We start from the raw sequence: 12347 nt of genomic DNA, 5'->3' as shown, positions 1-12347 counted from the left end.
TGCTGAATCCTTCTTTCGAACTACCTGTTAGTGGATCCTGAGAACAAAGCAAATGTGAGACTAGCCAATGGCCCTCCGATGCTTAAGTTAGACAAGTGAGGTCGAAAAGATTAAAATAAGGTCGAATGAGATCAAAAGATGGCGGTAAAAGTGATGAGATAAAACGTTTGAATAATCATAAATGAGACTATTTATAGCCGTACAGTACCCACTGTGTATGTGACACGTGGTTCCAATGAAATTGAGCTACGTCATCTTCTGTAAAGCCTGCTGCCGCCACTGACTTTCCTGGTGCATTGGGCCCCATGCAATTAGTCAGAGAAACATAAAAGAAATGCTTAAAAGTATATGGGTATTTTAGTAATTATGTAATTTCTCTCATCATTACTCCCCCACTTCTCTTACTGTCATTAATGACACTAAGGGAAGTGAACAGGCGTCTGTCAGGTGCGAGAATCGGAGCCCTTCATCATAGTACACGTGTTTCCTTCCCGTAGAGTGTGAAGAAGCACACTGCTTCAGATACTCCCCTATATATAGTCCTTCTTTTGAACATCATTGACCACACCTTCCAGTTAATCGCTTTCGATCTCCCCCTGCGAGCTCCCCTTCTTTCCTTCAGGTACTACTAGAATCCTTTTATTTTCGCTTTTATAGTAGCATGTCTTATAGGACTAGGTCTAGGAGCCTTTCTGATTCTGAATCTGCATCTTCATCGGGCTCAGATTCGAGTTCCATGTCGGGGTGGTCTGCAAGCTCCCAAGGGAGGTCACTGGTACATCTCACGACCTTACTTCCTCCCTTCTTGCTTCCCATTCTAAAACTCCTGAAGAAACTGCTGATTCAGATGATGTTCCAATATTTCAAAAGTATTCTGAAATGATGCAACACAAGCCATGGTTAGCAATGACTAGCACAATTAAGATGCCTATTGTGCAAATAAAAAGAAAATATTTTATCCCTGATAGATATGAGATTATTCTTCCTCGATCCTTTGATCGGATGCATCAACCTCCAAAAGGTTGTTGTGCTATATCCCTTCCCCACTTAGACGCAGGATTGCGTTTCCCTCTGCCCCGTGAAGTAAATGATATTCTCACGAGGTTAGATGTTTGTCCCATGCAGCTGTCCCCAAATTCCATAAGTCATATCCTTCTATTCATCACCATTATGAAATACCTTGATCTTCCTCCCACTTTCGACAACTTCTGGTCCCTTTATAATATTACTGCCTCAAAAAGGTCAGGCGAAATCGGATGGTTCTATCTGACCACTCGTAAGGATTGCCGTTATTTGGATGATTTGAAATCAAATGTGGGTCCTTGGCGAGATAGGTTTTTCTTCATACGTCCTCCTCCTGGCTATTCCTGGAACTTTCGCCTTAATTGGCAACAATCTAAACCCAAACAAAAAACTTATGGGGAGGGGCTCGACAGCGACCTCATCAACTATATCACCCTATTTTGGTATCTTCCCAAGGTCTTGCTGCAAGACAAAGTGTTAAAGCTCGCGGGCCTCTCCCCAGCCCCTATTCCTGTCAAGGGCTCCTTAGGTGATTTTAACTTCCATTGTTTTTCATCTCCTTTTTTTTTAAAAAAATATCCTGTTAACCTGTTCTTATGCAGAATCCACAATCATGCTTGCCAGGATCGCAAATAAATCCCGGGCTAAAAATGGAACATTGCCTCCCTCCGTTGATCGTGAATTAGCTCGCGTCGCTGCTATTCAAAAGGGCAAAGGCAAGGAGGGTGAGACTTCTGTGCCCTCTTCTGCGATTCCCTATGCTTCTGAACAACCCCTTCCCTTCCGATCGAATAGCCTTCCCCGGACATTGAGATAGTCGAGGTCTCTGAGGAACAGGGTCTGAAACAGAAAAGAAGCAAGGGAAAAGGACATACAAAGACCCCCGAACCTACAGAAAGCAGAAGTAAAACTGGAAGCGAACCCTCTTCCAAATCCGACCGACAAAGCCGATTAGAGGCCAAACTCCCTGCCGACCGAGTTGCCGAGCCCGTCAACCGTCAGAAATTTTTAACCTCACAGGAGGTGTGGAAGCACTCAAGGGACGAGCGATCTCCTCCAATTCGGGTCACTGAAATGTCGGGTGAAAAGTGGGTGCCCGACTGGAAAATATCTAAGAATAGCAGAGTCTTGCGAACATTAGCCGGCCAGGACTCTTGGGAGATATACAAGGCTGCTTGCCTTGAACATGACCAAATCATCTTAGCCCAAACCTCCCATACTTCTATCGAAGAGCACTTGGCACACAACATTGCCCAGGTAAACAATGATCTCAATACCTTGTAGACTTGGTTAGTTTCTTGTGAGATAATCCCCTCTTCCCTTGGCAGGTGATGGCTTTTTCTCACAATCTTTCCCTCCAATGTTCTGTGTGGCACCATGAAAAGATTGCTGCTGATGCCAGGGCGCTAGACCATGAGAAGCAAATCCTCGAGCAGCAGACTTTGATCGAGTCCCTGCAATCCGTATCATCCGCCTTTCTGCTCGCCTCTTCGATCATTCGCTGCAATTCTTCCTTCATCATCTGTATCATCCGCTCCTCCTCTCTCCCCTGAGTTTCTTCCATCTGTTGATCTCGTTGAGATGACACTTCCATTTCTAGTTCATTCTCAGTTTTCCACAGACGGCGCCAAATGATGTAGGTCGAGCGAAATCCGGATCGGGCAGGGTCTGATCGCAAAGTTGGGTCGCTGAATCCTTCTTCGAACTACCTGTTAGTGGATCCTGAGAACAAAGCAAACGTGAGACTAGCCGAGTAGCTCTCGGCGATGGCCTTCCGATGCTTAAGTTATAAAAGTGGGGTCGAAAAGATTAAAATGAGGTCGAATGAGATCAAAAGATGGCGGTCAAAGTGATGAGATAAAACATAATTTGAATAATCATAAATGAGACTATTTATAGCCGTACAGTACCCACTGTGTATGTGACACGTGGTTTCAATGAAATTGAGCCATGTCATTTCCTATAAAGCCTGTTGCCGCCACGGACTTTCCTGGTGCATTGGGCCCTGCAATTAGTCAGAGAAACATAAAAGAAATGCTTAAAAGTATATGGGTATTTTAGTAATTATATAATTTTCCTCATCACTATTGTTCCATTATCGCGTTTGCACATAGATCATGTATTTTTTTGTTTGCGTCTTTGTAAGTAGAGTAGCACTTTAACAGTTTTCAAGTTGTTAGGAGTTAGCTACAAATAGTTTGTTCTGTTTCCTGACTTGTACATCTATTTAAGGAGTCTTTCCAACTCATTTTCATTTGAATGAAGAATCTTACATATCCTCTAGATGTAGTTGCAGTTGATCTCTCGATTATGGCTTCCTTCTTTAAATTCAACAACATCCAAGGTGTGGATATCGTTAGATGAGTAACATTTGCACATCTATGAACCTTTGACGCATTTCAAACTCAATTGCATCAATCTGAGTGCAAAAATTCATGTATGATATTTCGTTTCTCATACATTTTTGCGATATCACATATGATCCGTTATAATTGTGGCTTATTCAAGCATAAATAGTTTATGCAAATCTTTCAAGTATAAAATTTTCAAAACTTGCTGTGTTGTCTAGCCCCAATTGGACCAAACAATAGCATTCTGAATTAATATGGGAGAAAAGATAAAAACTTGTTTGGCATAATCATCCAAAATAAATATAATTAATATTACATAATCTCCAATATTAATAATCACGTACTCCATGAATATTTTGCAGATACATATAATAAATGTTGACAGCAATTAATTAGGGTTTTAGTTGTGACACTGAGCTTTACATATCTTGCAACGAATAAATCTAAATTTGAGAGAAGAATGTCTTTGATGCACTCCATTTGTGCAGTATGTTGCCAAAAATATCATAGAAGTTGATATCAACATCACCCCCAGCAATTTGCATTGTCATGAAACCTTGTCCATCGTAATAGAACTTCATCTCCTTTGCATTGGGCCAATCGTAATAACCCCTCCATGCCTTTGACCCACCCCCACTTGTTAGAAATTGAAGAGGGCTGAAAAAAATTGGTTTTTCTTCAATCATACATAACTAATATTACCAGCGAAAATTGTAATTTTTCTTTCAATATACTTTTCGTCTAATCAGTTACACGATTCTCATTAACAATCCCATAATTATAAAAGGGAAAAAATGCAAGCAACCCCCTTGTGATATCGCAAATGAGCAAATTACCCCCTTATGAAAAAATAAATAGTGATTTACCTCCTTGTATTTTTAAAAATACAACAATTTACCCTCCTATGATTTTTAAAATGAAACAATTTACCTCCATGTATAAGGAGGTAAATTGCTTCATTTTAAAAAATATAGGGGGGTAAATTGCTATATTTTTTTTTCATAAGAGGGTACTGTGCTCATTTTCAATATCACAGGGGGGTAAGTTGCTATTCACCCATTATAAAATTTTTACTTTTAATTTTTTTGTTAGATTTCGTTAGTATTTGATGAAAAAAGCACGTGTCCGTTATCCAGAAAATTAAACTAATGCAATGTGACGAAGAATTAAAATTAAAGTGCAATTTTTTATAATTTTTGCAAACCATCAGTAAGAATTTCATAACTAACTGAACTAAAAGTGCTGAGTACGTGACTAAAAATAGCTGAATAAGTAACAGCCACGTGCATTTTCTGTAAAAATACCAACAGAGATAGAATCAAATGAAAGAATAAAACTAAAATTTTTTTTATCGGATCGTTAATGAGAATTTCATAACTAATACAACGACAAGTATAATGATGGTATATATTACCTGTCAGAACTACTGATGTGCTGCAAACAATGATCGTGTCCATTTATATAAAGGTCAACATCATTTGCCTGCATTTTCATGAATTGATTTCCTTTGTAAATATAAGAACTAAAAGTAGTATTCAATTAAGATACATCTATTGAGATATTTATGTATATATTTGAAGAAGAAAGGGTGAATAGCAATTTACCCCCTATACTTTTTAAAATGAAGCAATTTACCTCATTATATAGGAAGGTAAATTGCTTTATTTTAAAAATACAGAGGGTAAATTATTATATTTTAAAAAATATAAGGAGATAAATCGCTATTTATTTTTTTTATAAGATGATAATTTGTTCATTTACACGTCACAAGGGGATTACTTACATTTTTGTGGAAGAAAAAAGGAAAATGAATCTGTAAAAAGAATTACCTCGAGGATTGGAAGAAGCTTTTGTACAAGCTCCTGTGTATTACCATGGATTCCAGCGCTTTTAATTGTGTGGTGACCAACCACGATTTTCCATTTTGCACGCGATTCTTTTAGTGCCGACTCCAAATCCTAATACAACCAATAAAATTTCTCAAACACTTTATACATACATATATGTGTATATTTATATTAATCGGTGGTTTGTAATGACACTATTACATTAATTTTGTTTTTGTTCAATAATATTTTTAAGATGATTTTTCTTTTCTTTCTTTCTTCCGGAATTCCTTTTTTTTTTTTTTCTTGTTTTTTACAACATATTTTAGTTTGAAAGATTATTTATTATATTTACGCAAGATTGAAAAATCACAACAGCTAATATATATTTAGAGAAAAATGCAGACAACCATCTTGTGATATCGCATATGAATAAATTACCCTCTTACGAAAAAATAAATAGCAATTTACCCCCCTATAATTTTTAAAATGAAGCAATTTTACCTCTTTCTATAAGAAAGTATATTGCTTTATTTTAAAAAGTATAGGAGGATAAATTACTATATTTTTCTATAGATGGGTAATGTACTCATTTTCAGTATCACGAAGGACTAAATTGCTATTCACCCTATATATTTATTTCTGGGGTGAATAACAATTTACCCCCTGATAATATAAAAAATTAGCACATTATCCCCCTTTGAAAAAAAATGCAGCAATTACCTCTTTATATAGGGAGGTAAATTGCTTCATTTTAAAAATCATAGGGGGTAAATTGTTGTATTTTAAAAAATATAGAGAGGTAAATCACTATTTTTTTTTTCTTATAAGATGATAATTTACTTATTTACGATATCATAAAAAGGTTGCTTGCGTTCTTTTTTTATTTATATAGACACGCCACCTGTAAGAGAGTTGATAGGTATTTATCCCTTGGAAGCACGCCTCTCCAGTCATACACTTCATCTTCTGGATCATTGAAGTATTTATCCTGGAACGGTGTCGTGTCTATGAAAAAGAATTCCGCAACATCTGCTTGCGGTATTAAAATTAGTGAAATATCTAAGAAATATTTCCAAACGGAGAATTATCTAAAAACGGTGTAAGTATATTTTTAAAAATTAAAAAAAATATAATTTTATATTTTTAAAGAGCGTTTAATATAATTTATCTCCTAGTGGAACTATAAATAAGCAAATTACTCCCTTATGAAAAAAAAAATAGCGATTTACCTCCCTATATTTTTTAAAATGCAACAATTTACTCCCCTATGATTTTTAAATTGAAGCAATTTAACTCCCTATATAAGGAGGTAAACTGCCTCATTTTAAAAAGTACAGAAGATAAATTATTATATATTTTTTTTATAAAGGGATAATATGCTCATTTCAATATTACAATGGTGTAAATTGATATTCACCCATTACAATACTTATAAGGAGATGGCTTGCATTTTTCTTGTTTTAAAAGATGGGATATATATAGAGGAAATAAATAAAAGTAGCTAGAGAAAATTATGATGACTTAGGCACCTGTGTTCAAGATGTATGATTTCATGCAAAACCAATTGCCGTCCTTTCCCCGGAGGACGGGACTCAATTGTGCTAAGGCGTCACCTCTGTAGTCATGGTTTCCCAAAACTGCACGGAAGTTCGTAATATACAAGTTTTAATAAATTACAATAACTCCTTTTTAATTTTTGTATAATTATAAATATTTCTCATTATTAGAAAAAGATAATTTATAATGATTTTTTCTGAGGTTTGGTATAAATATGAATACTCCTCGTTGTTTGAAAAATTATAAATACCCGTATGATGTTTCATGAAACTATGTAATCTTTGGATTGAGGTATGAAATCATCAATTTTGCCCTTACAATTATAAAAAAAAAATTAAAAACTTATAAAAAATCAAATAGGGTGGATGAAAAAATTTTAAAAATTATAAAAAAATCAAAAAATTTAAAAAATACATAAAATTACATTTTTTTAATCCACCAATGGCACTTTGGGCAGTTCACCACGAAAAATGAATGAAAACCTAACAGATTTGGCTAATTATTAGACAACCGTTAAAATCAAAAGGGTCTATTGGTAATTTTTTAAACAATGAAGGAATATTTGTAATTACATCATATCTCAGGAAAGTTCGTTGTAATATTACCCTGAAAAAAATTACTAATACATTAAAATAACTGGTTATAATTTAGGGAAAAGTATTATTTTAATCCGCTAAGTATGCCTAATTTTAATTTTAGTTCGATAACTATGTTCATTTTTGTTTAGGTTCAGTAACTTATGAAATTATTTACGTTTAGTCCTTTGGCAGATTTTCGGACAATTTTACCCCTATGAGTGCATATGGACTAAAACAGTCTTTCAAAAATTGCATAGGGATAAAATTATCCGAAAATATGCCAGAAGTCTAAAAGTAAGCAATTTCATAAGTTACGGATCTAAATAAAAATGAACATATATATTGAACTAAAATTAAAATTAAACATACTTAACGAACTAAAATAATACTTTTTCCAATAATTTACCCAAATAATAATTAAAATGAGAGATGCATACGCAAGACAAGTAGTGAATGTAATTTGAGTAAAGAGAAAAGTAGTACCAGTATACCACTGCTGCTGCAGGCTAGGAGCTGTGTAGATTTTGGTGAATGATTCATCGAAAGCTGGATCATTTACATCACTCAATCCGCCAGGATAGAAGTTGTCTCCCGTGGAAATAATCAAATCAACATCCATCTTCTCTGCCGTCACACCCATCTGTACAAATGCATCACAATCATTTATAAAGTAAAACTAAAATAAAATAATTTCGAAAAACATGTTTAATTATAATTTAACCCCTCTAAAAATATAAAATTACATTGAGAGGCATGACATGAGCTCCGTTGAGTCTTGAGGAATGTTCATTGATGTTTCCGTAAAACAGATTCACGGAATTAATAAGATTTAGGACTAAAATTACGACACTAGAAGAAATTTAACATTTAACCATGAGTAATTATCATGGGTAAAAATAAATAATTGTTATAAATAATCATTGATCACGACCACGGTGGTTGTTGATCATGGTTTTTGGCCTTGTGACTAAGATTTTTTATGGTTAAAAATCATGGTAAAAATATTTACTATGGTTTATAATCATAGCAAAAATAATTTTCTATAGGGATAATATAAGGTTTAACATTGATTTTTATTTGATAATTATTTGGGACAAAAAAATTCCGTCGTATAACTTTGGTCTGAATTTATTTCGGTCTTTTATCTTTGGCAAAATATTCGATTTAGTCTTTTATCTATCAATTTTGCGTAGATTTAGTCCTTTAGCCTAATTTATGACTATTTTGCCCTTTTGGTGATAAATAATAATAGTCCATCATAATGCTCTTAGTGTAATATAAACAAATATTTCTTTAATAAATCTAGATTCTTATACCATTTTAGGCGAGCATTAGCTACCAGATACAAAATGAACGGATATATATGGAATAAAATTGCTTTTGAAAAGATGTGTAGGGGTAATATTGTCCAAAATTTGATCAAATGACTAAAATTAAAATTTTTTGAATGTTATCGGACTAAAACTAAAACGGATAAATTTAAAAGATTAAAATTAATAACAGACAAAGTTAAATGACTAAACAAATAATTTTTTCTAATTATTTATCACGATTTTATTTCACAACCAATAAAATTATAATCAATTGTAAATTTTCTTCCAATACACATTTTTTTAAATTTATGGAATGCAACATCATAGTAATGAGTTAAAAAATAATAAAATCAAAATCATAAAATAACTTACTTGTAGTACATACATTCTTTACTACTACTGTGGGCATTGGATGAGACAGCAGCTAAAAATTAATCCCACTGTTTTCTTTAATTTCTTGGATTACATATCTGGTGGTCTATCTGTTATCTATTATACATAATATTTGAAGGGTATTTTCGACCCAAATATTTTGATTTTGATTAAAAGATGAATTCTTAATATTTTGAATTTTTTTAGTTGCAAAAAAATACTTTAATTGGCAGGTGAACATTAATGACAAGCATTTATGGCAATTTTAATAGTTTCCAAATGGAAAAAATGTAAATAACTCTATTGCGATATCGCAAATCAATAAATTACCCCTTTACAAAAAATAAATAGCGATTTATTTTTTTGTATTTTTTAAAACCCAACAATTTACCCCCCTATGATTTTTAAAATAAAGCAATTTACCTCCCTGTATAAAAAGATAAAAATTGCTTCATTTTAAGAAGTATAGGGAGGTTAATTATTATATATTTTTTTTATATGGAGGTAATGTGCTCATTTTTAATATCATAGGGAGGTAAATTTCTATTTACCCGTTTCTAAATTATGCCATGTCTTAAAATTACATCCTCTATTTATTGTTACATTTGTTTTGCACTTCTTTCTCAACTTTTATAAATCTATAATCTTTGATAAAGAAAAATTGATCTTTGTACTCCTTTGATAATAAATTATTCGTTAAATTTTGTAAAATTCATCTTTTTTTTTTCCCCCTACAGAAACAATTCATTAAAGTAAGGATAGCATATATACTGTTGTTTTTATGATTGAAAATTATGTTGTAATAATAAATAACATAATATTATAAATTGATATAATATGGATATGCAATTTTGTTACATAAGTAGTAGTATAGATTCATTATTTTATAGAAAAAATATAAGCAATTCTCTTATGATATTGTAAATGAGTAAATTACTCCTTATGAAAAAAAAAATAGCAATCTATGTTTCTATATATTTGACATTGCAGCAATTTATCCCCCTCTGTTTTTCAAGAAGAAGCAATTTACCTCATCAAACAGAGAGATAAATTGCTTCATTTTAAAAAATATAGAGGGATAAATTATTAATATTTTTTCATAAAAAAATAATTTGCTCATTAATTACAATATCATCGGAAAGTAAATTGTATTAAACTCATTATTTTATTAAAATAATATAACATTACATGTGACAATTAGAAAAGTCAATCAGACCTAAAACTTAATCAAAATTTAATATCATTGGATGTATATCTTTCCAATATTCTATCTTGAAGATTGTAAACTTCCAATATTTTGTTTTTTTTTTTTAAAATTATACTAATTAAATTATTTTTTTATTTTGATTTTCATCCATAATTTATTAATAAATTCAGAATTATTAAGACCAATTCACAAATAATTCTTTTTCAATAAACTATTTTTAAATATTATATAATATTTATTATAGCATGTAGAAAAGAATATATGTGAATGAGTTTGCGTGTGTGATTGTCGCCCATCATTCACTGACGAGAAATTCCATATATATATAGATTGTCAGTGTCAATTGGGTGGGTATACCTATGCTACTTGGCTTTTATCCTAATTTTGTCATTAATTAACTAAAATTAGAATTTAATACCTAATTAAAAGAGAATGTTCTTTACGTATATGCTCCCAAGTCTCTATCACACAATGTGCTGTCTTCCTTGGATAAGCTTACTCACATTTTTGCTTCTTCCACAATTCTACTAACTTCTATTCTACATTCTTAACTCTAAAATAATTTGCAGAGTGATAACTAATTCATATTTTCCATTTAAATTTCCAAGTACATATACTTGTACAATTGTTAATTTCTTTTCATAGGGGGACAATTTGTTCATTTTTAATATCACAGGAAGGTTGGTTGCATTTTTTCCGGTGTATAGATATACAAACACACATATGCAGGTGCGTGTGGGAGAGAAGTAGTACTAAGAGCACACATGAACCAGAGGAAATTTTATATTAGATTAGGTGGCAAGTGTGATACACTTTTCATGCAATTTTGATTTATAATTTAAAAAAAAATAATTAATCACATTATAAATATATCATACTTATTATATGATGGATTGAGTTTAATAAAATTAAAATAACTGAAAAAACCATGTTTAACGGGAGTTGGTACATCTATTATTTAATTCTTCTTTAATATTATATAAAAAATTTATTACGATGTAACATCGTATAAGACAGTTCTTTAATTTATAAATAGGTGAATAACAATTTACCCTACTGTGATATTGAAAATGAGTACATTATCCTTCTATGAAAAAAATATAGCAATTTACCCCGCTATACTTTCTAAAATAAAACAATTTACCTCCTTATACAAATCATAGGGGAGTAAATTATTATATTTTAAAAAATATAGGGAGGTAAAAATCACTATTTATTTTTTCATAATGGAATAATTTGCTCATTTAAAATATCACAAAGAGGTTGCTGGTATTTTTTCCATTTATAAACTATAACAGTTGATAAATAGTTTTCACAAGTTATATCTATATTATTATTATATGTTGTGAAGACGTAATACATGAACAAAACATATATACCTGGTAAGCGACCTCAGACTGGTTGTATTGTCCCTTTCTTCCCCAATCACCGATCACCAAAGCGGTAAGCGAACCGTCGGCTTTGGTGGGATGCTCGAAGCGTTGAAGCTCAGCGTTAGTGCCATGAACTAAAAGCATCCCAAGAATAAGAAAGATCATCGTCACCGCCCGCATGACGCAGCTGCCGATCACGTACACACACACAGACACTGGGGATTGGGGAGAGGAAGATGGATATATAGATGGATGTATGTATGTGTGTATGTGGTGACAGTTAGTTTGGGATTATATATATATATATATATATAAAGATGAAGAGAGGTTGGAGGGTTCCTTGGAAGGCAGGTGGATTATAATATGAATTTTGTGAGTTGGAACTGGACAATAGAGGAATGGGTTACTCAATAATAAGGCACAAGAGAGGCAATTGGAGTGGCTTCATGATCATGAACCACCACATGATGCAGCCTACCTTAGATGCATATGCTGACATCCCATAAGATAACGTTTGGGTCCCATATAATTTATCTTGTAGTAATAATTGAGGATTAATTTAACTTTTTTTTATGATTATTATTATTATCAAGATTGTGGCCAATTACACAACTCCTACTTGGTAATTGATTATATATACAGATTTAATGTAATTTATTTCTGTTATATGTGAAACGAGCAAATACGTCTTGTGAAAAAAAGAATTAGTAAATTATCATCTTATGTTTAAAAAAACGAAGCAAA

General features: G+C 32.3%; 1 protein-coding gene across 2 annotated transcripts; it reads right to left on the bottom strand.

Annotated features, from left to right (window-relative positions):
• Positions 1 to 3671: 3671 nt before the first annotated feature.
• LOC105160169 (purple acid phosphatase 4) lies at positions 3672 to 12021 on the bottom strand. Of its 2 annotated transcripts, XM_011077438.3 has the most exons (7): positions 11610 to 12016; positions 7822 to 7978; positions 6733 to 6840; positions 6105 to 6232; positions 5204 to 5332; positions 4789 to 4856; positions 3672 to 4031 (listed from the first exon to the last, which is right to left on the bottom strand). In XM_011077438.3, the coding sequence occupies exons 1-7, from the start codon at positions 11781 to 11783 to the stop codon at positions 3818 to 3820; spliced, it is 978 nt and encodes a 325-aa protein (XP_011075740.1). In that variant the 5' UTR covers positions 11784 to 12016; the 3' UTR covers positions 3672 to 3817. The 2 variants fall into 2 exon arrangements, with proteins under 2 accessions (XP_011075740.1, XP_088735978.1); XM_088879852.1 differs by lacking the exon at positions 6733 to 6840 and having other exon boundaries at positions 11610 to 12021.
• Between the last annotated feature and the right edge of the window lie 326 nt (positions 12022 to 12347).

This window comes from Sesamum indicum, linkage group LG4 (assembly GCF_026168435.1).
Source record: "Sesamum indicum cultivar Baizhima isolate 11 linkage group LG4, ASM2616843v1, whole genome shotgun sequence".
NCBI classification, from domain to species: domain Eukaryota; kingdom Viridiplantae; phylum Streptophyta; class Magnoliopsida; order Lamiales; family Pedaliaceae; genus Sesamum; species Sesamum indicum.
Note: the sequence above shows the minus strand (reverse complement) of the source record. Positions and strands in the feature narration are given on the sequence as shown.

Bases quoted from the DNA above. Each gene is read 5' to 3' on its own strand.
- LOC105160169 (XM_011077438.3), bottom strand. From the start codon at position 11,783: ATGCGGGCGGTGACGATGATCTTTCTTATTCTTGGGATGCTTTTAGTT. The intron at 7,979-11,609 runs GTATATATGTTT...GCATTTGTACAG, and splicing joins AGTCTGAGGTCGCTTACCAG to ATGGGTGTGACGGCAGAGAA. The intron at 4,032-4,788 runs GTAATATATACC...AATTTTTTTCAG, and splicing joins CACATCAGTAGTTCTGACAG to CCCTCTTCAATTTCTAACAA.